The sequence below is a fragment of the Penicillium concentricum genome (assembly GCF_028827145.1).
Source record: "Penicillium concentricum strain IBT 3081 chromosome Unknown utg000002l_segment0_segment0, whole genome shotgun sequence".
Classification (NCBI taxonomy): Eukaryota; Fungi; Ascomycota; class Eurotiomycetes; order Eurotiales; family Aspergillaceae; genus Penicillium; species Penicillium concentricum.
The window spans coordinates 4,374,010-4,396,445 of record NW_026622755.1 but is presented as its reverse complement, the minus strand read 5'-3'; the positions used below and the strand labels follow the sequence as shown (position 1 = coordinate 4,396,445).

The 22,436-nt window shown below is 51.2% G+C and overlaps 10 protein-coding genes across 10 annotated transcripts; 7 read left to right on the top strand and 3 right to left on the bottom strand.

The window, feature by feature from the left end:
* Positions 1-22: 22 nt before the first annotated feature.
* On the bottom strand, positions 23-529 carry N7517_005303 (uncharacterized protein; the record flags this gene model as incomplete). Its single annotated transcript, XM_056723033.1, has 1 exon — positions 23-529. The coding sequence occupies one exon, from the start codon at positions 527-529 to the stop codon at positions 23-25; it is 507 nt and encodes a 168-aa protein (XP_056579283.1).
* A 553-nt stretch (positions 530-1,082) lies between these two features.
* On the top strand, positions 1,083-1,610 carry N7517_005302 (mitochondrial 54S ribosomal protein bL34m; the record flags this gene model as incomplete). The annotated part of the gene is made up of 2 exons (XM_056723032.1): positions 1,083-1,159; positions 1,241-1,610. The coding sequence occupies 2 exons, from the start codon at positions 1,083-1,085 to the stop codon at positions 1,608-1,610; spliced, it is 447 nt and encodes a 148-aa protein (XP_056579282.1).
* Positions 1,611-2,063: 453 nt separating this feature from the next.
* On the bottom strand, positions 2,064-5,366 carry N7517_005301 (putative zinc metalloprotease; the record flags this gene model as incomplete). Its single annotated transcript, XM_056723031.1, has 3 exons — positions 2,064-2,285; positions 2,347-4,418; positions 4,472-5,366. 3 exons carry the CDS (start codon positions 5,364-5,366, stop codon positions 2,064-2,066), a joined length of 3,189 nt encoding a protein of 1,062 aa, XP_056579281.1.
* Positions 5,367-6,162: 796 nt separating this feature from the next.
* On the top strand, positions 6,163-8,803 carry N7517_005300 (uncharacterized protein; the record flags this gene model as incomplete). Its single annotated transcript, XM_056723030.1, has 3 exons — positions 6,163-6,315; positions 6,383-7,920; positions 7,987-8,803. 3 exons carry the CDS (start codon positions 6,163-6,165, stop codon positions 8,801-8,803), a joined length of 2,508 nt encoding a protein of 835 aa, XP_056579280.1.
* A 216-nt stretch (positions 8,804-9,019) lies between these two features.
* Positions 9,020-10,556, top strand: N7517_005299 (WD repeat WDR12/YTM1 family ribosome biogenesis protein; the record flags this gene model as incomplete). The annotated part of the gene is made up of 3 exons (XM_056723029.1): positions 9,020-9,146; positions 9,215-9,378; positions 9,420-10,556. 3 exons carry the CDS (start codon positions 9,020-9,022, stop codon positions 10,554-10,556), a joined length of 1,428 nt encoding a protein of 475 aa, XP_056579279.1.
* A 543-nt stretch (positions 10,557-11,099) lies between these two features.
* On the bottom strand, positions 11,100-11,705 carry N7517_005298 (mitochondrial 37S ribosomal protein uS13m; the record flags this gene model as incomplete). The annotated part of the gene is made up of 4 exons (XM_056723028.1): positions 11,100-11,144; positions 11,246-11,512; positions 11,596-11,640; positions 11,703-11,705. The coding sequence occupies 4 exons, from the start codon at positions 11,703-11,705 to the stop codon at positions 11,100-11,102; spliced, it is 360 nt and encodes a 119-aa protein (XP_056579278.1).
* A 245-nt stretch (positions 11,706-11,950) lies between these two features.
* Positions 11,951-13,200, top strand: N7517_005297 (peptidylprolyl isomerase; the record flags this gene model as incomplete). The annotated part of the gene is made up of 8 exons (XM_056723027.1): positions 11,951-12,061; positions 12,125-12,202; positions 12,272-12,288; positions 12,353-12,456; positions 12,506-12,586; positions 12,640-12,703; positions 12,759-12,922; positions 13,013-13,200. The coding sequence occupies 8 exons, from the start codon at positions 11,951-11,953 to the stop codon at positions 13,198-13,200; spliced, it is 807 nt and encodes a 268-aa protein (XP_056579277.1).
* Positions 13,201-14,004: 804 nt separating this feature from the next.
* On the top strand, positions 14,005-16,134 carry N7517_005296 (DEAD/DEAH box helicase; the record flags this gene model as incomplete). Its single annotated transcript, XM_056723026.1, has 1 exon — positions 14,005-16,134. One exon carries the CDS (start codon positions 14,005-14,007, stop codon positions 16,132-16,134), a length of 2,130 nt encoding a protein of 709 aa, XP_056579276.1.
* A 1,500-nt stretch (positions 16,135-17,634) lies between these two features.
* On the top strand, positions 17,635-20,058 carry N7517_005295 (uncharacterized protein; the record flags this gene model as incomplete). The annotated part of the gene is made up of 4 exons (XM_056723025.1): positions 17,635-18,064; positions 18,130-18,669; positions 18,729-18,782; positions 18,854-20,058. The coding sequence occupies 4 exons, from the start codon at positions 17,635-17,637 to the stop codon at positions 20,056-20,058; spliced, it is 2,229 nt and encodes a 742-aa protein (XP_056579275.1).
* A 751-nt stretch (positions 20,059-20,809) lies between these two features.
* N7517_005294 (INSIG family protein) lies at positions 20,810-21,995 on the top strand (the record flags this gene model as incomplete). The annotated part of the gene is made up of 2 exons (XM_056723024.1): positions 20,810-21,544; positions 21,627-21,995. The coding sequence occupies 2 exons, from the start codon at positions 20,810-20,812 to the stop codon at positions 21,993-21,995; spliced, it is 1,104 nt and encodes a 367-aa protein (XP_056579274.1).
* Positions 21,996-22,436: the final 441 nt, after the last annotated feature.

Sequence of the window (22,436 nt, the reverse complement as noted above, 5' to 3'; positions counted from 1 at the left end):
AATATATATACCCACACCACACTCAATCGGATTCCTCAGCCTTGGCCTTGGCCTTACCCTTCTTCTCCGCCAACCGTCTCTCCTTCTTCTTCCGCTTGCGCTCCTCCTTATCAATACCAGCCTCCTGGTGCGCAAAAGCCTCAGCTTCCATGCCAAACTCAGCGTCATTCATGACAAGATCATTGCTCTCGTCCAGCTGATCGTGCTTGTTGGTCTGCACAATACCGGCAGCAACATCCAAATAGTCCTCTCCGGGGTTCTGCTTCGCGACAGTCAGATCGCGACCTAGGAGCTCGCCAGCTAGACCCGCTTGCACGCGCTTCAGGTTGTGCAGGATCAGGTTCGGCGCTGCGGCGGTCGTCCGTGAGACGGGGCCGTGCTCGCTGATGCTGGCGTTGGGTTGCAACGATGGGTCTGTCGCGGCGCGGTCCAGGTAGGCGGCTAGGAATTCCTGCGCCGCAGACTGGCTGATGGTCTGTGTGCTCTGCACTGTGACCGGGGGGAGGGCCTGGGGACCTTGGGTTGCCATTTTGGTAGAATTGGTATTCTTCGCCGGGTTTAGAGGGTGGTCTTTTGAGATTGAAGGGCGGTGGTGGCGGCAATTATGGAGTGGGTTCGCTTAGTGGTGGTATAGGCAGAACTGGGAGGAGAGTTTCTCTCGATTTCAGTGTGACTGGCAAGCAGGATGGAGAGTTGCACGGGCGACGTTGAGCATTTCGCATCTCGAGATCAAAAAAGTTCGGTGACGCTAGTCCCGATCGGGTAGGTTTTCTTAACGGGATGCGCTGCAACTATAGTTTGATATTTATTGACTAAACAAACGTACTTTATATAGTCCTTATAGGATGTAAGTAGAAATTATACACTCAAGACCAACCCAATTGAATCCTCTATATATCCCATGTAATTACCGTACATCATTGTCGACATACATCTCTAGGCGGGTCCGTGCCAGCGGCTCCGCGCTTAATTTTCTGTCTTCCGACGCCGCGTCTTGTCCACCAGGCCTCACTTGATCTCCAACTCCAGAAAGCTCTCCCACTCCGCCTCAATCGTCCTCCAAAAAAGCCAGGGTCCTCAAAATGTTCTGCCTCCGCGCCAGGGCCGTGCCCTCAACCTTCAGGGCCACCACATCGGCCATGCGAACCCCCATGAACAGGTACGCAAAGCCCCCAAACCAGCAACATTTCCAGCCTCGAAACCAGCCAGACAGCTAATAATTTACTCCACCGGGCAATAGATTCGCCCAAATCCCGCAACAACTAAGCACACCCTCCACAATGCTTTCATCCCGCTCCTTCTCCTCCCTCCTCTCCACGCCAACCCGCTTCCAACCCTCGCGAACACTCGGCGCCCGCCTCTCCTCGCCAATCACAACCGCAACCGCCTCCGCCTTCTCACCCCTGTCATCACTCCGCTCCCAGAAGGCACCCTCGCAGTCCCGCTCTTTCTCCGCAAGTGCCTCCCTAGGCGTGCGCCGTGTGACGTTCCGCCCGTCACGACGGGTCCAAAAGCGCCGCCATGGATACCTGGCGCGCAAGAAGGACAGGAATGGGCGCAAGACTCTTATCCGGAGGACTCTTAAGGGCCGGAAGGAGTTGAGTTGGTAGTTTTGTTCGTTTCTGGTCTGACCTTTGAATCGTTCGGGGGTTGGCGTGAAAGATGCCGGGATTTATACCATAGAGGATTGGGGTGGGTTGGATTGATTGGAATCCATACTGTATCACGGCAATGGTGGAAAGAAAGTAGGGGGGCAATTACCGATTTAACCATTCTTGAACTATTACAGTCGTCAAGATTGGATCCAGGTTCAGGCAAGACGGTTGCTGGCGGGTCTTGTTTGGCGTGTACCATATTTACCTCTCTTAAGGATGTGTGACTACATTTATAGTGCGAATTTTTCAGCTTTGTTTTGTTTCACTTGAGATCTCGGTGTTTTACTGAGTTGCAGCAAGTAAAGGAGTAGATTCATCACTGTCTAGGTTCTGTAGAGTCTCTTGACACCACAATTCCGTCTATGTGATCATCCTCGCTACCCATGTATAAGTCGTTCATCAGACATATCACTCGTCGTCGCTTTCATCCTCGCTACCCTCCGATCCGGTCTCGGAGTCCTCCTCATCATCATCTTCGTCATCGTCCTCATCTTCGTCATCGTCCTCATCTTCGTCATCGTCCTCATCTTCTTCCTCGTCGCCAACCTTCAGACCATAGTCGTCCTCGAATTCCTTAAGAGGCTGAACTGTAGGAGTGAAGCCGGAAGACTCGAAGCCTTGCTTGATGGTCTGTTCGTAATCAAAAATTAGCAATCCATATCTGCAAAGTGAAGACCGGGAAACAACTCACCTCTTCCAATACAGTCGCGCAGGTGACAACCATGTTTGCAGTCTTCGGGTCAAACAACGGCAAGATGATATCGCGCAGAGCACCCTTGATCTGGTCGGTGGTGATAGCGCGCACATTCTTGAGCATCTTCTCCTTATAGTCGCTGGGCAGGTTGCGGATGACCTGGCGGATGAAACTGCCCTGGGCAGCACTGGCGGCAGTCATCTGCTCATTGGCATAGTTGACCACGATGCTGCTGATAGCACCCTCCAGCATCAAAGGATCGAAAGGCGTAGCACCGGACAGATAGTTCTCAACAATCTGCTTGCTAGACTCAAACGCCTTGTGAGCGTTCGGGGACCGGTACACATCGAAGTTGACAAAGCCTGTGTCGATATTGTAACTAAAGTTAGTACCGTACGCCAGACCAGTGCCGCGGACTGCAACCCAGAGGGGACCCTCGACAGCGTTCATGTAGGAAATCGCGACGAGTAGTGCGGGCAGATCCGGGGAATCGTACGAGTCCAGACCACGGGCGGTGGCGTAGGCGAAAGACGAGTCGACAGTCGGCATGGGGACAATGTAAGACTTGCCGCCAATGTTCTTGCCGGCATCGCTCAGTCGGGATCGTCGGTCAGTAATGGGCCGCAACTCAGTGCTGTTGCCCAGGGTCTCAGCGAAGGGCTTCCAGGCCGAGACGGGGTTCTGGAGTTTCTCGAGGTCGGCAATGACAATGACGCGCACGTTGTCAGGCTTGAAGAGCGAGTTGCGGATCTCCTCCATGCGGCTCACAATTTCCTCGGGCTTCTCAGCGAGCAGACGCTTGACACGCTTGAGGTAGCGAGCCTTCACCAAAGTGGAACGAGCACGGGTGATCGACTCGTCTGCGTAGTGAACCATCACATGGACAGCAGCAAGCATGTCGTCGCCACTGCGCTTGGAGTCGGGCACATCGGCCAAGAGACGGGAGTTGATAGCCCGGAGTCTCTCCACATCGAAGACGGACTTCCAGCACAGCTCCTGCAGCCAGGCGACGGCGTGAGTATACTTCTCCAGCTCGACCTGGAAGGAGACGCGGAGCATCTCCGAGTTACCAAGACCGCGAGCGGTCTCCATCGAGTATCCGACGGTGTCTCTCTCCAATTCCACTACGACCTGCTCAAAGTCAATTGTCTTGCCATCACGGTGCACCGGAATGTTAAAGAACGCTTCGGTGTAGATGGACAGCAATGGACGCAACTGAACGGGAACGGAATCAGCTGAGATGAGGACTGATAGCTGAACAAAGCTACTAGGGATATGCTCGAAGTGGATGAAAAGGGACTGGTCAGACTTGTCGGCATCGACAAGGGGTTGGATCTTGTTGTCGGGGCGTCCAGCCTTCAGGGCAGCACCTGAACGAGCCGTACTGGTCTCCATGAAGTGGATTGACTCAGTTCCGGGGATAGCGAACTTTTCGAGCAACTCCTGCGGAATCTCCTTGTCGTTCTCTGCCTTGGCCTTTTCGAGTTTGTCGGCAAGCTCCTTCAAGCCCTTCTCGCCGAGACGCTCCTTTTGCGCAGCGGCCCGGTCCTCCTCGTCCTTTTTCAGTGAGGCGGACATCTTCTGGGATGGGATACCCAAGATAGTGACATGTGGCGCATCCGAGATCCATTTCTTGATGAAAGCGCGCCACTGGTCCTCGGACCAGGTTTCAAGGACATCATATTCCTTAAGTGTTGCGACATCCATCAAGGTCGAGCCATCACGCTTTCCGAACAGGAAATCAGAGATAACGTACTCTGCGAATGAAGAGGCAGAAGACTCAGTCGAGAACTTCCAAGTTCGGCGCTGTCGGGCGATGCACTCTTTCAAGTACTTCAGATCCAATTCCTTGGCCATGGCATCTTGGAGGATCTCAAAGAATCTCTTCTCAACGGTCTCTAGCTTCTCTGTTTCCACGCTGGTCAACGTGAAGCGAACCTCCATGCTAGGGTGGTCCTCAGTGGCGTAGTAAACGGCACTGGCAAGCTGTTCTTTCTCAACAATGATGTTCTCTAGCAGAGCTGCAGATGAACCGGCCAGGTACAAAAGTGACACATTAAGAGCCCCAGCTATGGTACTGTAAGTATTTTTTATCTCAAATATTGGGGGGTTTGGATCTTACATAGGATGGGATCAGTGCAGTCAGGTCCCATGAATCGAATTTCGAGTTCACCAAATGATTCATCCTCCTCGGGGAACTCAACCTTCTGAATAGCGGACTTCTCCAAGTAGGGAGCCTGTTTGGAATCCACCCAGGGTCTCTTGAATGGTGCCTCTGGGCTAGGAATGACATCTAATATGGTATCTTCGAACTTGTCCAAGATATCCAGCATATTTTCCTGGTCGACCTCTCCGGTGATGATCAGGCACAGGTTCTTGGGCTGATACATCTCACGGTGGAACTCGCGAATTCGTTCCGCAGGCAAGACACGAAGCTGTTCCATCATACCTCCTGTCTCATAGCGGAAGCCCACACCAGGCGGGTATGTCAATCGCCGGGCTGCCAGGTCGATCAGCTCAGCGGCATTGTTCTGTACACCCTGCATCTCGGAATACACGACACCGGCATCATTTCCAGAGCCATCGACGTGGTGAACCTCAGTGTAGCAGCCTTCGTCAGTCAGAGTAGGAGCAATCACATGCTCCAGGTAGACTGGCAGGATACGAGCAAAGCCTTCCCAGCCTGCGGTATCCAGCGTGTAGGCAGTGTGATCAGTTGCCGTCCAAGCATTAGTGCTGGAGTACACGCGGGTAGCCAGCTTGTCCAGGAAGCCCTTGTAGCGGTAATTGCGGGAACCCATGAAGCACAAGTGCTCCAGAGTATGAGGAGCACCCGAGTCATCGTGGATTTCGGTAGCAAGTACAAAGTAACCGTTCACTTTGGGTCCCGGTTGGTCGATAACGACCACTCTCATGCCGGTGCGCTTTGATTCATACTGAGTGAACTCGCTCGGCGAGTAATCAGGCTTGAACTGCTGGAGCAGTTTGAAGTGACTGTTCTGCACCGAGGGCGACATATTGATCAATGGGGCAGACCCAGTGAAGATATTTCGCCGTAAGCTTGACAGTCTGGTTGTTTTTGTTAGCAATTTGTGTCCCTCAATTGAAAATTGACACAATCATGAGCACGTAAGTTTATGACGAGGAATAGTCTGATAACAAGTACGACGACAACCACAACTCGGATGAGAGAAGAATATTCACGCCGAGCTGAGTTGGAATGGAACACCAAAGCAGCAGCAGGCAGTTGTTTTCCAAATCATGTCTTTTCAGGACGTATCTAGCAGACCTGCCACATATGGCCAAGGATAAATGACATGGGTGGGGTGGCGAGCAGAAATTTGGGGATAGAAGGTTGATACCCCTCTATAGGCAATAAGAACTGAGAACACAATTCACATCGACTTACAGGAAACACGTACTTGTCCGACTCAGAATTGGGAGAATTCGAGACACGGTGAGTCTGAGATGTCTTCAAAAGTGTGTTGGACCCGGAGTTTTCAAGGTTGGGGGAGAATCTCCCGTTTTCCTTACAAAGCGGGCAACTGAAAGAATTTATATAACAAAGAGAAATATTAGATTTCGGATTTATTTGCAACCAGTCAAATTCGAAGGATTTATAGTAACAAAATCCTAGTGAATTTAGAGCTCTATAACGAAGCATACAGTATACACCACGTGGGGGCGGTGACGCCCAAAGTCACGGGTTGTTGATAGCTCGACACTTCCTTTACGTGTCCATCTATTTCCGAAGCTCTGAGGCTTGTGTTCCCTGATAAGTTGTGCTTTATTTCACCCGGAAAAGTTGGCATCATGCCAGCAAATACCGAAGAGCTGTGCCAGGCAGTGCTAGGCTTCGTCACCGAGGGCACGTATCCCGAGGAGAGTGTAGTTGCCGGTAAGTTCCCGGCAGCTGCTCTGGCCAGGGAACTCGAGCTTATATCGAAGGCGCGTGAGCAAGTAGAGGTACGGGATCTCCAACGTCAATATACGCTCGTCGGTGATACTGACCAGCGCTGCTTTACTTGATTAGAATGAGATTAGCTCCTTGAGTCGCGAGAACACCACCTTCGATGCCGATGACTGGATTATCCAAGCGAAACAACTTCACGCCGACATCGAACGCTCAAGATTGACTGCCCGAGAAATAGTCGCGCAGCATGAGCATACCGAACCCCTGCAGGCGAAGGTTGAAGATGCAAGGGCAAAGGTCGTCCTGGTTGAGACGGAAATTGCCTTCAATCAGGCCGTAGCGGGTACCCTAGAGGAGGTGCACCGTCTGTGCCAGCAGCTGGAAACAGGGCGCGATGCCCTCAGAAATGGCCAGATTACCACCGCCATTGAGCAATTGGAGTCTACCGACGCAGCTGTTGGAAAGGATGCCTTCTTTACCAATACAAATGTGATGGGCATACTCTCCGCCGAGGTATCACTACTGCGATCGGAGATTGTCGAGGCGCTTCGTTCGCGCTGGGCTGATCAATTGAAAGTTGACCGACAACAAGGCGAATTCCACGTCTCTAGCGCAGATGCAGATGCAGACTCTCTTGAGAGCACTATTACATCACTGGCCCGACTGGATATACTCACATCAGCTAATGAGAAACTACAAAAGGATCTCCTGTCTGCGATTGTAAATCCGATCTTGCTACCTCACCCTGATGGAACCAGCCATGGTGTGGTGGTGACGGAGACTAGCATTCGCATTGAGCCAGAGGCCTCAAAGACAACTGCACTGGAGACCTTGGATCACCTTTCCAGCGTTTTGGGCTACTTGCGACACAATCTACCGCCATCGGTGTCCGCAACTTTCTCTGAATCGTTCATTGTGACCATTTCCTCCAAGGCGATCTCCGAGTGGCTGTCCCCTGCTATCCCCACCGATCTAGATGGCCTCGCCGAGTTTGAAAACATCCTGAACCATGTTTTACAGTTCACCAAGCAGATAGATTCTTGGGGTTGGACTGGCCAAGAAGAACTCGTCTCGTGGGTCAACCAAGCTCCACGCTTGTGGTTGACTCGGCGTAGAGTCGACTCGCTTGATAGTGTTCGCAAAGTCATTGCTGCCAGTCAGGGAACAACGAAACAGGTGGAACGAATTGAAAAGGAAAAAGTTTCTCAGGCCGAGGGTGCTCTATTGGAGAATGAAGGCAACGATGACTGGGACGCGGACTGGGATGACGACAAAGAAGATGAGCCCAAGAAAGCAGAAAGAACAAAGCCCGAGGAAGAAGAGGAAGACGTTAGTGCATGGGGTCTTGACGACGAGGAGACTGAGGAGACTCCCGATCAGGCCAAACCAGAGGCAGCTGTTTCTACAGAAGATGATGACGCCGATGATGCCTGGGGCTGGGGTGACGAGGACGAAGATGACCATAAAGTCGACAATAAGCCTTCGCAGCCCCAGAATACAGCAACGACAAAACCAACCAACAAGAAGGATGCAACTGGATTTGTATCACCAAAAGAGGTCACCCTGAAGGAAGTCTTCACGATCACCGATATCCCCGAGTCTGTTCTTGGGGTCGTTCAGCAGCAAATCACTGATTCCAAGGATATTTTGCAGCCTGCGTAAGTCATGCCATCCCGATCATGCTTTCTTCCATATTTTTGGGCCTCAAACTGACTAGAGCTCAGCCATTCCAATTCCCGCGTCGCTTCTTCTGGTGCTGGTCTTCTTGCACTGCCAACCTTGATCTTGGCTATGTTCAAAGCTACATCATCCACATTCTACTCGCTGAAGCTTACCTCGGGGCAGATGTACCTTTATAATGATAGTCTGTACCTTGCCGAGGCAATCCGGAAACTGGTCGAGGAACATGATCTCTCCAGACTTCAGCCCGATGTTGAAGCCTTGGAGAAATTTGGCAAACTTGCGTATAGCAAAGAGATGCAGACGCAGCGCACGATCGTCACAGATCTGCTTGACGGAGCCCAAGGATTTGCACAATGCTCCGAGCAGCCATTCCAGGCAGACTGTGAGAATTCTGTTAGCGCAACCGTCGATCGAATTCGCGATGTTTACAAGGAATGGCAACCCATACTGTCTCATTCCGCGCTGCTCCAATCAGTTGGATCTCTCTTGTCTACCGTGATCAACAAGGTGGTCATCGACATCGAAGATTTGGGCGATATCTCGGAGGATCAGTCACGGCAACTCGTCTCCTTCTGTAACCAACTCTCAAAATTGGAGGACCTCTTCAGGCCTGAGACAGATGGTGATGCCGAGGCATTACCCGTCACTGCCATCTACGTCCCGAGCTGGCTCCGTTTCCAATACATGATCAACATTCTGGAAAGCTCCCTCGCCGATATCAAATTCCTTTGGCTCGAGGGAGAGTTGGGCTTGGAGTTCTCTGCTGAGGAAGTTATTGATCTGATCGAGGCCTTGTTTGCAGAGTCTGATCACCGACGACGTGCTATTTCGGAGATTCGAAGAGCCCCCAGAGGATAAATACCATTCACACAATAGAAATACAATTTATTCACCAGATATATCTTAAAGTTGCACTGTATTGCAATCAACTATGTAGAACAAGTGGAGCCATCTCCGCGCTCTGCGCAAGTGTGCCGCACAGGTTACCGTATTTTTTCCTCACCCGCCGAAAATGCGACAGCCACCAAAAAAGATTCCATCTGCAACATCGGCAGCAATTTGAACATTTTTACAATGAGTGAAGATTTGGTCACTTCTGCTGCGGCAGACTCTGCGCAGAGACAAGTTCGAGTGCAGCTTATCAGTCAGCAGGAGGATATTGCTCTGCCTGAAAGCACCGGCCCAATTCTTGTTCCTACTGGTGAGAGACCCATTGCCGATCAAAAATCATAAATGGTAGTATGAAGTACTGACCCTTCCTTAAAAAAGGACTTCGACGATATGCGCTGTCGACACTTGTGAACAACCTTCTTTCAAGCGAAAAGCCCATTCCATTTGAGTTTTTGATCAATGGAACTTTTTTGCGAACCTCGATTGATGAATATTTGGTCGACAACGGTATCTCTGCTGAGACGACCCTCGAGATTGAATATGTTCGAGCTTTGATTCCCCCCTGCACATTGCCTCGTTCCAGCACGATGACTGGGTTAGCGCGACAGACGTCCTTTCCACGACTTCACCTGCTGCATCCTGGGCCTCAGGTGCGACTTTCACCCCGGGCCAGGAAAGAATTCTATCAGGAAGTTATGATGGTCTGCTTCGGATCTGGAATATGTCGTCTGAGACTATCGCAACCTCTCCTGCCGCCGCCGATGGTGGCCACACCGCCTCTATCAGAGCCGCTAAGTTCGTTTCCCCGAACCAGATCGCATCGGCAGGTCTTGATCGCACGGTCCGATTGTGGAAGTATACCGAGGGTGAGGGTGGTTTCACTGGAAAAATTTCTCCTCAGCTAGAGCTGTACGGTCACAAGGCTGGAATCGAGTCACTAGCAGTTCACGCCAAGTCCAACCGTCTGTTGACTGGTTCGGCAGACAACAACGTTGGATTCTGGTCAACTAAGAAGGCTGATGCTCCGGCAGCACCTGAGAACTTGCTTCCTTCCAGCAATGCTCGGAACACGAAGCGTCGCAAGCTGAACACATCCGTCAGCACACCACAGCGTGGTCCTCTGGCCCTTCTGTCAGCTCACACAGCACCAGTCTCTGCTGCTATTTTCGATGGAAAAGATGCCACCGTTGGCTACTCCGCCTCATGGGATCACTCCCTGCGGACCTGGGATTTGGTCACTGGTGCTCTGGTTGATACTCGCACCACATCACACTCGCTCCTCTCGCTTGAGCACCTCCCCGAACTCAGCCTCTTGGCTGCCGGTACTGCCGCTCGCCATATCACTCTGATTGATCCCCGTGCATCTGCCACGACTGTGGCTGCCATGACTCTCCGAGGCCACACCAACGCTGTTGTGAGCTTGGCCCGTGACCCCCACAGTACATATGGTCTCATTAGCGGTAGCCACGACGGCACGTGCAGAATTTGGGATATCCGGTCCACCAAGACCGACAAGGAAGGTGTTGTTGGCGAGAGTGTTTACTCGATTACCCGGAAGAGCCTCGAGGAGGAGGGTAAGTCAGATAGCAAGCGGGTTGGTGGTGAAGGTGTCAAGGTGTTCAGCGTGTGCTGGGACAAGACGGTGGGCATTGTCAGCGCGGGTGAGGATAAGCGGATCCAAATCAACCGCGGCGAAGGCGTGCTGTCTTCGCAGGCATGAGTGCACATATGGGCCTGGCGTTTAACACTTGGTTGAGGGCAAAAGTTTAGACTTACACATATTTTTTTCCTACTTACTTTTCCGTCTTCGCGTATATCTTTAGCTCGGAATTGGATATATATCAAACTGTAACCTAACATTTCCTACGACATTGCCGTACATATACATACAAGAATAGTTGGCCGCTTATGCGGCCTTGTGATGTCTTTTCAGATATTCTGTTTAGGTCTTTTCAAAGATAATTTCTCCCCCTTCTCATGTTCATACAACATAGGTAGGTAAATGGCAGAAAGAGAACGAAATGAAGCTAAATCTGTGAAAACCACTTTTCCATATATAACCTGGGATATAATTTTGTTTTGAAGCTTCCATTCACCTCGGGTTTTATGTCTAGCCTATAATACATCCACAGAGGGGTTCTGTTCACATAAAAACTGGCAAAGGTCGAGTGCCAGGAATCAATAAAACGCCAAATCCATGCCTCTCACGCAAAATAGTGAGACAATCCCATAAAAGTAACAATCGAACACGACACCATCAAGTTTATAGTCTGCGCTCCATGCGGTTCAACTTGACAGGAGTTTTGATCTATTGTGATTTCGTTAGCCATGACATTGCATAGTCTCTTTAAAATATAGCAGCACAAGCTGACATATCAAGAGAGCACGAGGGCGAGAAGGGAAACCCACTTGAGTCCGTGTCCGCTGTCCCCTCACAGGCAAGCCCAACGCATGACGTCGGCCGCGGTAAGTTCCGGTCTCTTTCATACGCTTGATATCGTTCAGAACTTCTCTGCGCAGATCATTCTCAATTTTCATATCGGACAGCACGGCCGTAAGGTCGAGGACCTGCTTGTTGGCCAGCTCGCCGACGCGGCAGGTCGGGTGGATGTTGAAGCGGGACATGAGGCGGCCAGAGCTGTTGGCGCCGATTCCGAAGAAGGTCTCGAGAGATTTCTGTTGCGTTCAATGCATATTAGTTGGTGATCAATTGGGTTGGGATATCGAAATTGCGGGCGCAATCGTGAGGGTTGGCTTGCCTTGAGCAGGTTCCGCTCGGGGAAGTTGACACCAAGAATGAAAACCTAAGAGTTATTAGCAGATTTTCTTTGGAGGGTATATTATACCTTGACGGTAGGTATCATACCATCTTGAACTGTGTTGGCTGGCTGGTGTCCTGACAATCGTATGGAGCCGTCACTTGTTGCTCTCGTTGAACTCCGGGAGAAATCCTCCGCCAACGTTAACGTTTTTCCGGAGTTGTTTCATGCCTGAATTTCACGGCACCAACACGTCTATTCTCCGCACGCCATTGCAAGCTGGCCTTCTTCCCCTCCCAATTGCTTCATCTTCCCCTTTCACTGTATCCTATCAGAGCAGTGGCAATTAGCAAGCATGTATTTCCGGAATCTTTTCGTCTCCCTTTTCTTGGTCTTCGCCGTCGGCTTTGCGCTGGTTCAGGCTGAAGAGTCCAAGGAGCCTCGCGGCCCTAAGATTACTTCCAAGGTGATTGACATTGATGTTTTATGTCGGTCTATATATATGCGCGGTACTGATTTTTGATCACAGGTCTACTTCGACATTCAGCATGGAGATGAGCCCCTCGGTCGCATTGTGATGGGCTTGTATGGCAAGACCGTCCCTGAGGTTGGTTGAACTATACCCCCACGGATAATGAGCAATTGGGAATTATTGCTGACAGTACTATTTGTATAGACCGCTGAGAACTTCCGGTACGGTGAACTTGCTATATCAACGCCTCCAATGTTTACCCTGCATATGCTAACCCATTTCTAGCGCTCTGGCTACTGGCGAGAAGGGCTTTGGCTACCAGGACTCTACCTTCCACCGTGTCATCAAGGATTTCATGATTCAGGGTGGTGATTTCACCAAGGGCGATGGTTTGTAAGCTCCAAATATGTTAGAATTCATTATACTAAATGTATGCAGGCACTGGCGGAAAGTCGATCTACGGCAACAAGTTCAAGGATGAGAACTTCAAGCTGCGTCACACCAAGAAGGGCCAACTCAGTAGGCATTTACACTTCTTTGGCCAAAACTCACAGAGATCTGATTATTCTTAGGCATGGCCAACGCCGGAAAGGACACCAACGGCTCTCAGTTCTTTATTACCACCGCTGTCACCTCGTTCGTGTCCCTTGCAGTGATACCTTTGGCGCAATAACTAACTGAAACCACGCAGCTGGCTCGATGGCCGCCATGTCGTCTTCGGCGAGGTCCTCGAGGGCTACGAGATTGTCGACAAGATCCAAAACGTTCCCAAGGCTTCCGGCGACAAGCCCAAGCTGGCGGTTAAGATCGTGAAGAGCGGTGAGCTCGAGGTTGAGCCCGAGACCGAGGACAAAGGTAGCCGCGATGAGCTCTAGACAGGTGACTGTCTGCGCGATATTTTCTCTGCTGCTAGTCGGAAGGGCTGATGATGTTGGATATCTTAAGAACTCGACCAACAGCCGGATGTCACCGACAAGCTTCCCGAGACTCCCGATGCTCCCGAAGCCACCACGCCATCTTACTCCCTACAGCCGGCCGTGATCTTCTTCGTCCTAGTCGCCGTTGTGGGTATCTTGATTGCCCGTCGGCGTGGCCAGCAGCAACAGCAAGAGAAAGAACAGTACGGTGCATAAGTGATGTTAATATCAACTATACATTATTTTTTGGACCTTTCCCCCCTTTCCCTCCCTAAAAACCTGGATTTATATTTCTGACTTATCATCATCATAACTCAATAAATGTTACATTGGTCACGTAGGTGGTGATATAGTTTGGTGGACTCTGGAAAATCATCCAGTCAGATCAAAAGGCTTCCGAGTGGGTCGCCTCTTGTCTTAGTCATACAAGGCATCCAGACCGCCCGCGAGCAGCAACTGGCGAGTAGAAATTTCTTCAGTGGCGGTAAGTACTTGATAGGTACTTCTGTTAGGCTGTAAGTCACACCATCAATTTAAGTTCCTTTGAAGTACCTCCAATAGCCACACAGCGCCCCAACTCTCCAACTTTTGTTGCCTCCTTCCCACAGACTTCATCCACCCGTTCTCTTCTCTCTTGATTCAACCCCTCTCCATCATCCCTTTTTCACTACTCTCTCTTTTCTTCTCTCTAGAGTTCTTAGATTCGGGAGATTTGCATTTTCCATATTCTCTGTGGTTTTTCTGAGCTTTCTTGCTTGTCACTCGATCTTTTTTTTTCTTATCGAGTCAAACAGAAAAGCGATTTGATCTTTTCACCGTCTCTCTCTCTTTTAAAGGTACACTTTACGTGGATTTCTTCTTCTCTGCAAGTATCTTTTCCAGATCACTTGCGCTTTATCTACGACGAACGAATCTTTCCCGGTGAAGCAGAAAAAAAACTGTACGCAATATCCTTCACCTGCTTCGGTCGACATCGCACAGCTTCTAACTCTTGCTCTGCAACAGACATTTACCGCAAAAATGGCCGACGGTTTGCAAATGGGAAACCTTTCCCTCAACGAGTCTCAGCACGCCCCCCAGGGTAACGCCCCTGTTGGCCGTGCTGCCTACATTCCTCCTCACCTTCGCCAGCGTGGTCCCGGTTCTGGTCCCGCCCCCGGTCCCGCCCCCAGTGCTAGCGCCGATGCTCCTCCCCCTGGACCTGGCTTCGGTGGTCCTCGGTACAGTACCCAAAAGACTGAATTTCCTGAAACGGCAACTGATTTTGTGTTTTCTAGTGACGCTGGTGGCAACTGGGCCAACGCCAACGCTCCCAACTTCAGCCCTCGTGGCCCCGCGAACGGTATGACCAGCTGGACCCCTGACGGACAACTCCGGCCCTTCAATCCCAATGCTTACGGAAACCCAGGATCCTCTTACGGTGGTGGCAGCAGCAGCGGCGGTGGCGGCTACAGCGGTGGTGGCAGCTCCGCGCAAGCTCGTGGCTCCGGTGATGGCCAGTGGCGCGACGGCAAGCACGTTCCCGGTCCCGCCAATGCTCGCCTAGAGCGCGAGCTGTTCGGTGTTCCCAACGACCCCACCAAGCAGCAGACTGGAATCAACTTCTCCAACTACGATGATATTCCCGTCGAGGCCTCCGGAAATGATGTCCCAGAGCCCGTTACCCAGTTCACTAACCCTCCACTGGACGACCACCTGATCGCCAACATCAAGCTGGCCAGCTATGTCATTCCTACCCCCGTTCAGAAGTACTCCGTCCCCATCGTCATGAACGGCCGTGATCTTATGGCCTGTGCCCAGACTGGTTCCGGAAAGACTGGTGGTTTCCTCTTCCCTATCCTTTCTCAGGCTTTCCAGAACGGTCCTTCTGCCGCCCCTGTTCAGGGTGGTGGTGGTGGTCAGTTCAGCTACGGCCGCCAGCGCAAGGCTTACCCCACCTCCCTCATTCTTGCTCCTACTCGTGAATTGGTCTCTCAGATTTTCGAGGAGGCCCGTAAGTTCGCTTACCGCTCGTGGGTTCGCCCCTGTGTCGTCTACGGTGGTGCCGATATCGGCTCTCAGCTTCGTCAAATCGAGCGTGGTTGCGATCTCCTCGTTGCCACCCCCGGTCGTCTGGTTGATCTGATCGAGCGTGGCCGTATCTCCCTGGCTAACATCAAGTACCTCGTTCTTGACGAGGCTGATCGCATGCTGGACATGGGTTTCGAGCCCCAAATTCGCCGCATTGTTGAGGGTGAGGATATGCCCGGTGTTGACGACCGCCAGACTCTCATGTTCTCGGCCACCTTCCCCCGCGATATCCAAATGCTTGCTCGTGATTTCCTCAAGGACTACATCTTCTTGTCCGTTGGTCGTGTTGGAAGTACTTCCGAGAACATCACCCAGAAGGTCGAGTACGTCGAGGACGCCGACAAGCGCTCCGTCCTGCTGGACATTCTCCACACTCACGGCAGCACTGGTCTCACTCTCATTTTCGTTGAGACCAAGCGTATGGCCGACTCGCTCTCCGATTTCCTCATTAACCAGCGTTTCCCTGCGACCGCCATTCACGGTGATCGTACCCAACGCGAGCGTGAGCGTGCTCTTGAGCTGTTCCGTAACGGTCGCTGCCCCATTCTGGTTGCCACTGCTGTTGCTGCTCGTGGTCTCGATATTCCTAACGTGACCCACGTTATCAACTACGACCTCCCTACTGACATTGATGACTATGTTCACCGCATTGGTCGTACTGGTCGTGCCGGTAACACCGGTATCGCCACTGCTTTCTTCAACCGTGGCAACCGTGGTGTTGTTCGTGACTTGCTCGAGCTCCTGAAGGAGGCCCACCAGGAGGTTCCCGCTTTCCTGGAGAGCATTGCCCGCGAAGGTAGCGGATTCAGCAGCGGTCGTGGCCGTGGTGGTGGTGGTGGCCGTGGCCGTGGCGCTACTGCCACTCGTGATGTCCGTCGTGTCCCTGGCGGCATGGGTGGTGGCTTCGGCGGTGCCGGCGGCTACGGTGGCTCTGGTGGCGCTGCCCCCTCCTACGGCGGTAGCGGCTACGGCGGTGCTGCTGCCCCTGCCTACGGTGGCAGTGGTGGTGCTGGCTACGGTGGCGGCGGTGGCAGCTACGGCAACCCCTCCGGCTCCTCCGGCCCATCTTCCTGGTGGTAAATCAGTCGTGGTCTTTTGACGATGCCCTCGGGTCTGATTGGCTCCCTTGCTTTATTTTCTTTTGTCTCTCGTTGACGGACACGATCAGATTGAGTCCCTGAGTTCTTTTCTACCTGTGCTATCTCTCAGGGACGGCTTTGTCATGACTGCACGACTTTCCTATGCTTGTTTTTAGATTCATATTTTCCCCGTTTGCGTATGCTTTAATCTGGTTTCCTTTGTTGTTCCTCTCGTGCCTCTCTTAGCTGTTCTACTCATGGCTTTTCAATATCGCCCTGTCTGGATACGAGGCATTCGCGCAGTCCGGTCTTCTTTTATTGCTCCCGGGAGACACCACCTCTCTCTTCGGGCAACCTGTGATCGAAGCTGCATGAACATCATAGAATGCGTTGTCTTTTTTTTCCTATGTCCGCTCTCGTCAGATACCCCTTATGTTCGAGCATCCCCACTGGGGACACGCTCGAGTGACGCGCGTGCGCCGAGCGGAGATTGATGACTTTTTATCATCTCGAAAAGTTTTCTTTTTCTCTTCGCATTCATCTTCTCGGTGTTGTTATGGCTGCATTCATCATGTGCAGCATAGACTTTTTACAGCGTCGGTATCTCATGGCGGACATTTGTTTCTGTTGCTGCCCTCGTGCGTTCTGCAGTCGACTTTCGAAAACAAAAACGTGCGCTTTCTCTCTCCGAGATTTTTTCGGATACTGGTTATATCGCCGTCTTACCTCACGGCGTGACTATGTTCGAAACAAAAAATGGTATTCTTTGCATTCTGTATGGCGTTGGCTTGACCTGCAACCGCATGTCCTCTGCTTTCGGGTCCGTTGAGGCTGATTGTCTCCGAAAAGGAGCACTTTGCTTCATTTCCTTGTCTATTCCGATCATTTTTCTCGGACCTCGGAGGATGCTGTCGTCGAAGGAATGGGGTATACTTATGAATTCTCGGTTCAATGGCCACGAGAAGGAAAGTTCTCTTATCCAATGCAATTTCGAAAAAGTGTTTCCAATTATATTGGTCTAGTAAACGTATTCAAGTATAGGAATCATGTAACTGTAGTTGTCAACGTATATTCAATGGTACTTTATTCAAGCTTAGGGTTCATATAGCATTAATATGCATTCTCGATTATAAATGCACTATTGATTTGTTAATATAAAAATGGTACTTTGTTGAAATCCAGGTGCGTGGCATTAGGTGTCAGCATATATTAAACGCGTGCTTACAATGGTGAGGTCTGATACGGGTAGATATCACACCAGCTATACCTTCATAGGTTCGGCTCTGCTTTCTTCCTCGATTTTCCGGCTTTGGACTTCATTTTCCCTTTTCCCTTTTTTACTTGGCATTCCTTCTCACTTTTATCCTTTCTCTTTCGTTTCTTTTTCGCTTTACTTCTGCCTCTTTCATCGGCCGCCTCCTAGGGGGCATATTCACTTTACAACCTGTGATTCTCCCAGAATCTGATCGCGGACCTGCTATCAGTTCCAATAACCCCCAAAATGGCCGATTTCGAAAACAGCATGATGGACGAGTCCTTCGCGGTATCTGAAGCTGCAGATGAGTCTCACGGCATGACCGCCAGCGCGACGGTCGGTACGAGGCGGCAAGCGAACGGCACAATTGGTTCTGTCTACTCCGGTAACAAGATTCGACACCTGAAGAAAGACGATGGCATACCTCTATGGCGCAAAGATATTCAGTACCAGTTCCTGAAGCTGGTCTTTGAGGACAAAACGCCTGTTTTCACGCGATACCCCGACGGACAGAAGGGAATGGATTTCGCGGATGTCTACATCAATGCAATGGCCCGGAGCAGCAAGACCAGCAAGATTCTGAAGGATAAACTGCAGAATGACAAACCTGCAGCTATCAATATGGCTATGGTCTGTCTGCTGGTCAATTTCGGTCGCATGAACACTACCCTGAATTGTACGCCTGCAGCTATGCCCTAACATAATTTACCTCCTGCTAATTGCTATTATTCTGCTTTCTAGTCTTCCCCGAAATGCGTGCTCAACTCCGAACCTACCACTCGATCCCCTCACTACAAGCGCATCAGGATTCCAATGCCTACAAGCAGCTGCAGGATGCTCCCCGTCTCAAGTCCATTCTCAAGGGCGCCTCAGAGGATGTAGACCAACCGAATACCCTGGAAAAGATCAAGCGACAGAATATACCCCGAACAAACCCAGTGAACTTGATTTTTGTTCTAGCGCAGTACGCTCCCAAAGTGTCGGAAACACACTTCTTTCCTCCGCGAGACTTTTTCGACCTGGTCATGAGATCTACCCTTAGTAGCCAAAGTCGCGCTAGGGCATTCCTCTGGCTGATGTGGTGGTATCTCGAGAGTGACTTTAGTCGGGAGGCTGCTCTGAACAACCCGTTTGGTCCAGGTGTGGAAGGCGAGGGTGCCGAGGGTCTTCCTTTGAAAGTACCTCCCTTTGATATCCTAACAGAGGAACAAGCCAGTGAAGAGAATTTGGACACACCAGAGGAACAGGAATACGGGGAGTCCAAACGACTAGAACGCAAGCGTACGTGCGCCTAGTTCTGACTAATGTTGAAAATGGGGCTTAACTGACATTTGGTGCAGGCATTCTGGAAGAAGAGGAACCACTACCGCGCATTCCCAAGCGACCCAAGAAAGGTGAGCTCCACATTTTGAATAGCTACCGTAGATATACATGTCCTTAGAATGCTAACCTTCTTTAATCGCAGAGTACGGATTTGACGAAGAATCATTTGCAGGAGACTACTCTGGTATGGGAGGCCGTGGCTCTGCTATTTCCACCCCTCTCCACCCTTCTGCTAAACGCAGCTTGGATGATGATGAGGATGATATGACTCCTGGTCACTCTCGTCCGCGCCCTAAACAGGCCAAGCGCGAGTCATCACTTAATCGAGCCGTGGGCCAACAGCGACTCATCTTGAAAACAAGGATGGAGCATACTCCTGATGCTTCCCCCGCTCCTCCGGGTCCCAACCACCCAGTCCTTAACCGCTTTATTGCCGAGCCTTCGCTTTCTTCAGCGCCCACTATGCGTCGGATGCGGCCACTCACACAGCACCAGATAGCCGTTGAGCAAAATCGTCGGCAGAGGATTGACTATCTGCTGGCTAAACGTAAATCAAATGCATACCGCGTTCTACGTGCTAAACGGGAGAGCGAGATTCCTTTCGCGCGCTACGGTCGCTTGCTTCAGGGTCTGCCCGAGGGCTACGATACAGATGACGAAGAAACCTCGTGGGGCAAGGGTGGTCTCTTCCCGAACCCGGAAGAAGAGGATGACTTTGGCGAATGTGCAAGCGTCTTTCTCTCTGTAGTGCGAAAAGCTGCCCGTCGACTCGACCGCTGGGATTACACCGAAGCCAACGGTCCCAAGAAGGATCGCAAGAGGGAGCGGGAGGAGCGATACCAGGCCAAGGCGGCCCTGGAAGCTGATGTTCGAAGCTCCAACAACCGATCCCGTCCACGTCCTCGCCCTAGTGCTGCTGCCAAGCGCAAGTCTACGGGTGTAACAGGCACTCCTGGCACTACCAAGAAAGCCACAGTGTCTCAGGCTAAGGGTAGTCACGGCCATCCTGATGGTCTAGGAGCTGTGCCATCAGCTATGGGTACCCCAATCTGGGACCCGGAGCACGGACCCGATGACTACATGGAGGGGGAGCTGGACGATCTCGACCGCGAACTCCTTGGCGAAGTCTCTGGTGAAGAAGATGATGGAGGCGCCCCTCTCCGAGCCGACGAGGAAGGGGACTTCTCTGACGATCAGGATGACGAAGACGACGTGGACGGTGACGAAAATTCCTCTACCTATGAAGGCGCCAATGGTTACGCACGACATGAAGCCTCGTCCCCTCCCCCGAGGGGCCTAGCTGGCCCACGCGGGGAAGGGTATGCAGACGACGTGATGGAAGACTAATAGGGTTGGCGTTTTGTTTTTGAAATCTTGTGTATCATGATCTATTTCTTTTGTTTCTCCTGTTCTCTAGGCGTATCATTTCCCTTTCGGAATGGTTGTATTTCAAGTCAATTTCACCCCAAGCCCTATAAGTGGCTAGTACTCCGATGTGCATGTGATAATTCCCCTCTTTCTCCTATACATCTGTCCACTTCTTGGATTATTTCTTTACACCCGATCTCAAATATTTTATACCTATTGACTCAAAAAACCTCGTACGAGTTACGGGTGTCCGGTTTCAGAGTGGATACAAACCTCCAAAGTGGTGTGGTGGCCAACAGCACGAAGCGGATTCCTAAGGCACAAATCTGTTGATTTCATCTTTTTTGTACTTTTTCCTTTTCCCTACCTCAAATAACTTCAGTTAACCCTGAGATAAATAGCAAGGTAACCTTTGCTGCTTTAATTGCTCCGAGGAAGTTTATATTTCTCTGTTCCCCCGGTAAGCGTCATATCCCGAGCTCAATGTTCTCTCCTTTCCCCATATTTACACATTTCGTTTCTGACACATTCCCAGACGCGCACAAAGCATCTTGTATAATATATTACAGCTCTACGAAACAGTGGTCTCAATTACGTGGGACAAACAAAATCCAGAGTCTGCTTTTTTGTCGCGACAAGCTGAGACTCTGTTCTTCTGTCTTCCCGAACCCAACAGAACCCGAGCCTTGAAATCCAACGACACAAATCAAACCCCATTTACCTATCCATCATGACCGAACAACCTCGCATCCTGCGTCCGCGCCCGAGACGACCATTTGAAATAACGCCCGCTTCTACGGAGTCATCCGGACCCCCAACACCGGCCGAGTCAACAGGCGCCGAATACCTGAACCCGAACGCAGACGCCATGTCGAACTCAACGAGCGTGAGCCGCACAGGATCAGTGATGAACTTGACCGCGTCGACGCTGTACGGGATCTACTCGCCCACGGCATTTGACGGGTTCCGCGACGAGTCCAGTCCCTGGGGCACGGAAGCCAACAGCCCAGCGGCAGAGTTCCCGCCTGAGCCATTGCAGCGCGCAGCAGAGAAATCGGCCATCGAGCCACGACGGAAGGCGCTGCGGAGGACACGGTCTCGATTGAGCCACGGGTTGTTCCGAGGCGTGATCTTGCCGCAGGCGTTGAGCAGCGTGCTGCTCTTTGGCTTTGGTGTTGCTTACGGTGTTATCACGATTCACCTTCATGATAACCATTGGATTACTCCTGTCAAGCTGGAGAATATTCATTACTACGATTCGGGGCTGTACCTGGGCTTCTGGGGGTTGGCTGGTATGGCTCTGGGTAATCTGCTTCCCTGGCTGGATGGCTGGCGTGAGGACAAGCTTGAGCAGTCTGATCCAAAGCTTGCGAGTGCCGATGAGGAGGATAATGAGGATCGCACCCCGTCTTGGGTTACTGTTGCTCGCAGTGTTGGAGCGTTTGTCGGAATTGCATTTGCTATGGTAAGTAGATACAGGTGTTTCCGTTTTTTTTTTTTCTATATTTCTATGGGACAATGCTGACATATCGATCTTTTTTTTACAGCGGAAACTCCCTTGGGAATCTACTACGCAAGCATCGTTGACCCTCGCGCTCGCGAACCCCGTTCTCTGGTACCTGATTGACCGCACCACGACCGGCTTCGTCCTCTCGACCACCGTTGGCTTGACCGGCATGGCAGCGGTTCTTGGCCTCAAGCCAGAGCTTGTGCCCGCGTCGACCGGCCCATCAATCGGCGCTAGTCTTCTGAATGTAACAGGACTGGAGGATGTGCTGGGTGCAGGCATCACACAGGAGAGCATTGCGGTCGGCACTTGGATTGCCAGTGTCATTTTCTGCGCGTGCGTGTGCTTTGGAAACGTTGGCCGTCAGCTTAGCATCGGAGCTGGCGTCAGAGATGTCATGAAGCCATGAGGCTTGAAAAGCGCCCGAGTTTTCTCGGTTCAGGACTGAGCACTCGAGCTTTACTGGGGAACGGCCTAATATGAGGGCATGGAACGTTTTAATGTACATCGAAATAATTTATGGCTCTGATAAAGAATTGTAATAGAAATCGGCTCCGTCATGACTTTTCGCTTCGCAAAAAGGGAAACTGTAGGATACAAAGAGCCCTAACGCTTAGAATGATTACAAGCGAACATACGAATGGAAAAAAATGAATAGCAAAGTTTAATATTATTTATTATTTTGATTGGTATGTAGAATCAATCATTGCAATCCCTACTACATGACCGAAGTCAAGCAGGCACTGCACCCAAGATCGACACCTTTGCCAGTTGGCACTTGGTCTCCATTCTCTATACGATTTCCTTACTTCATCAGACGAGTCTTCGTAGGAACGCTTTTTGAGTAGAA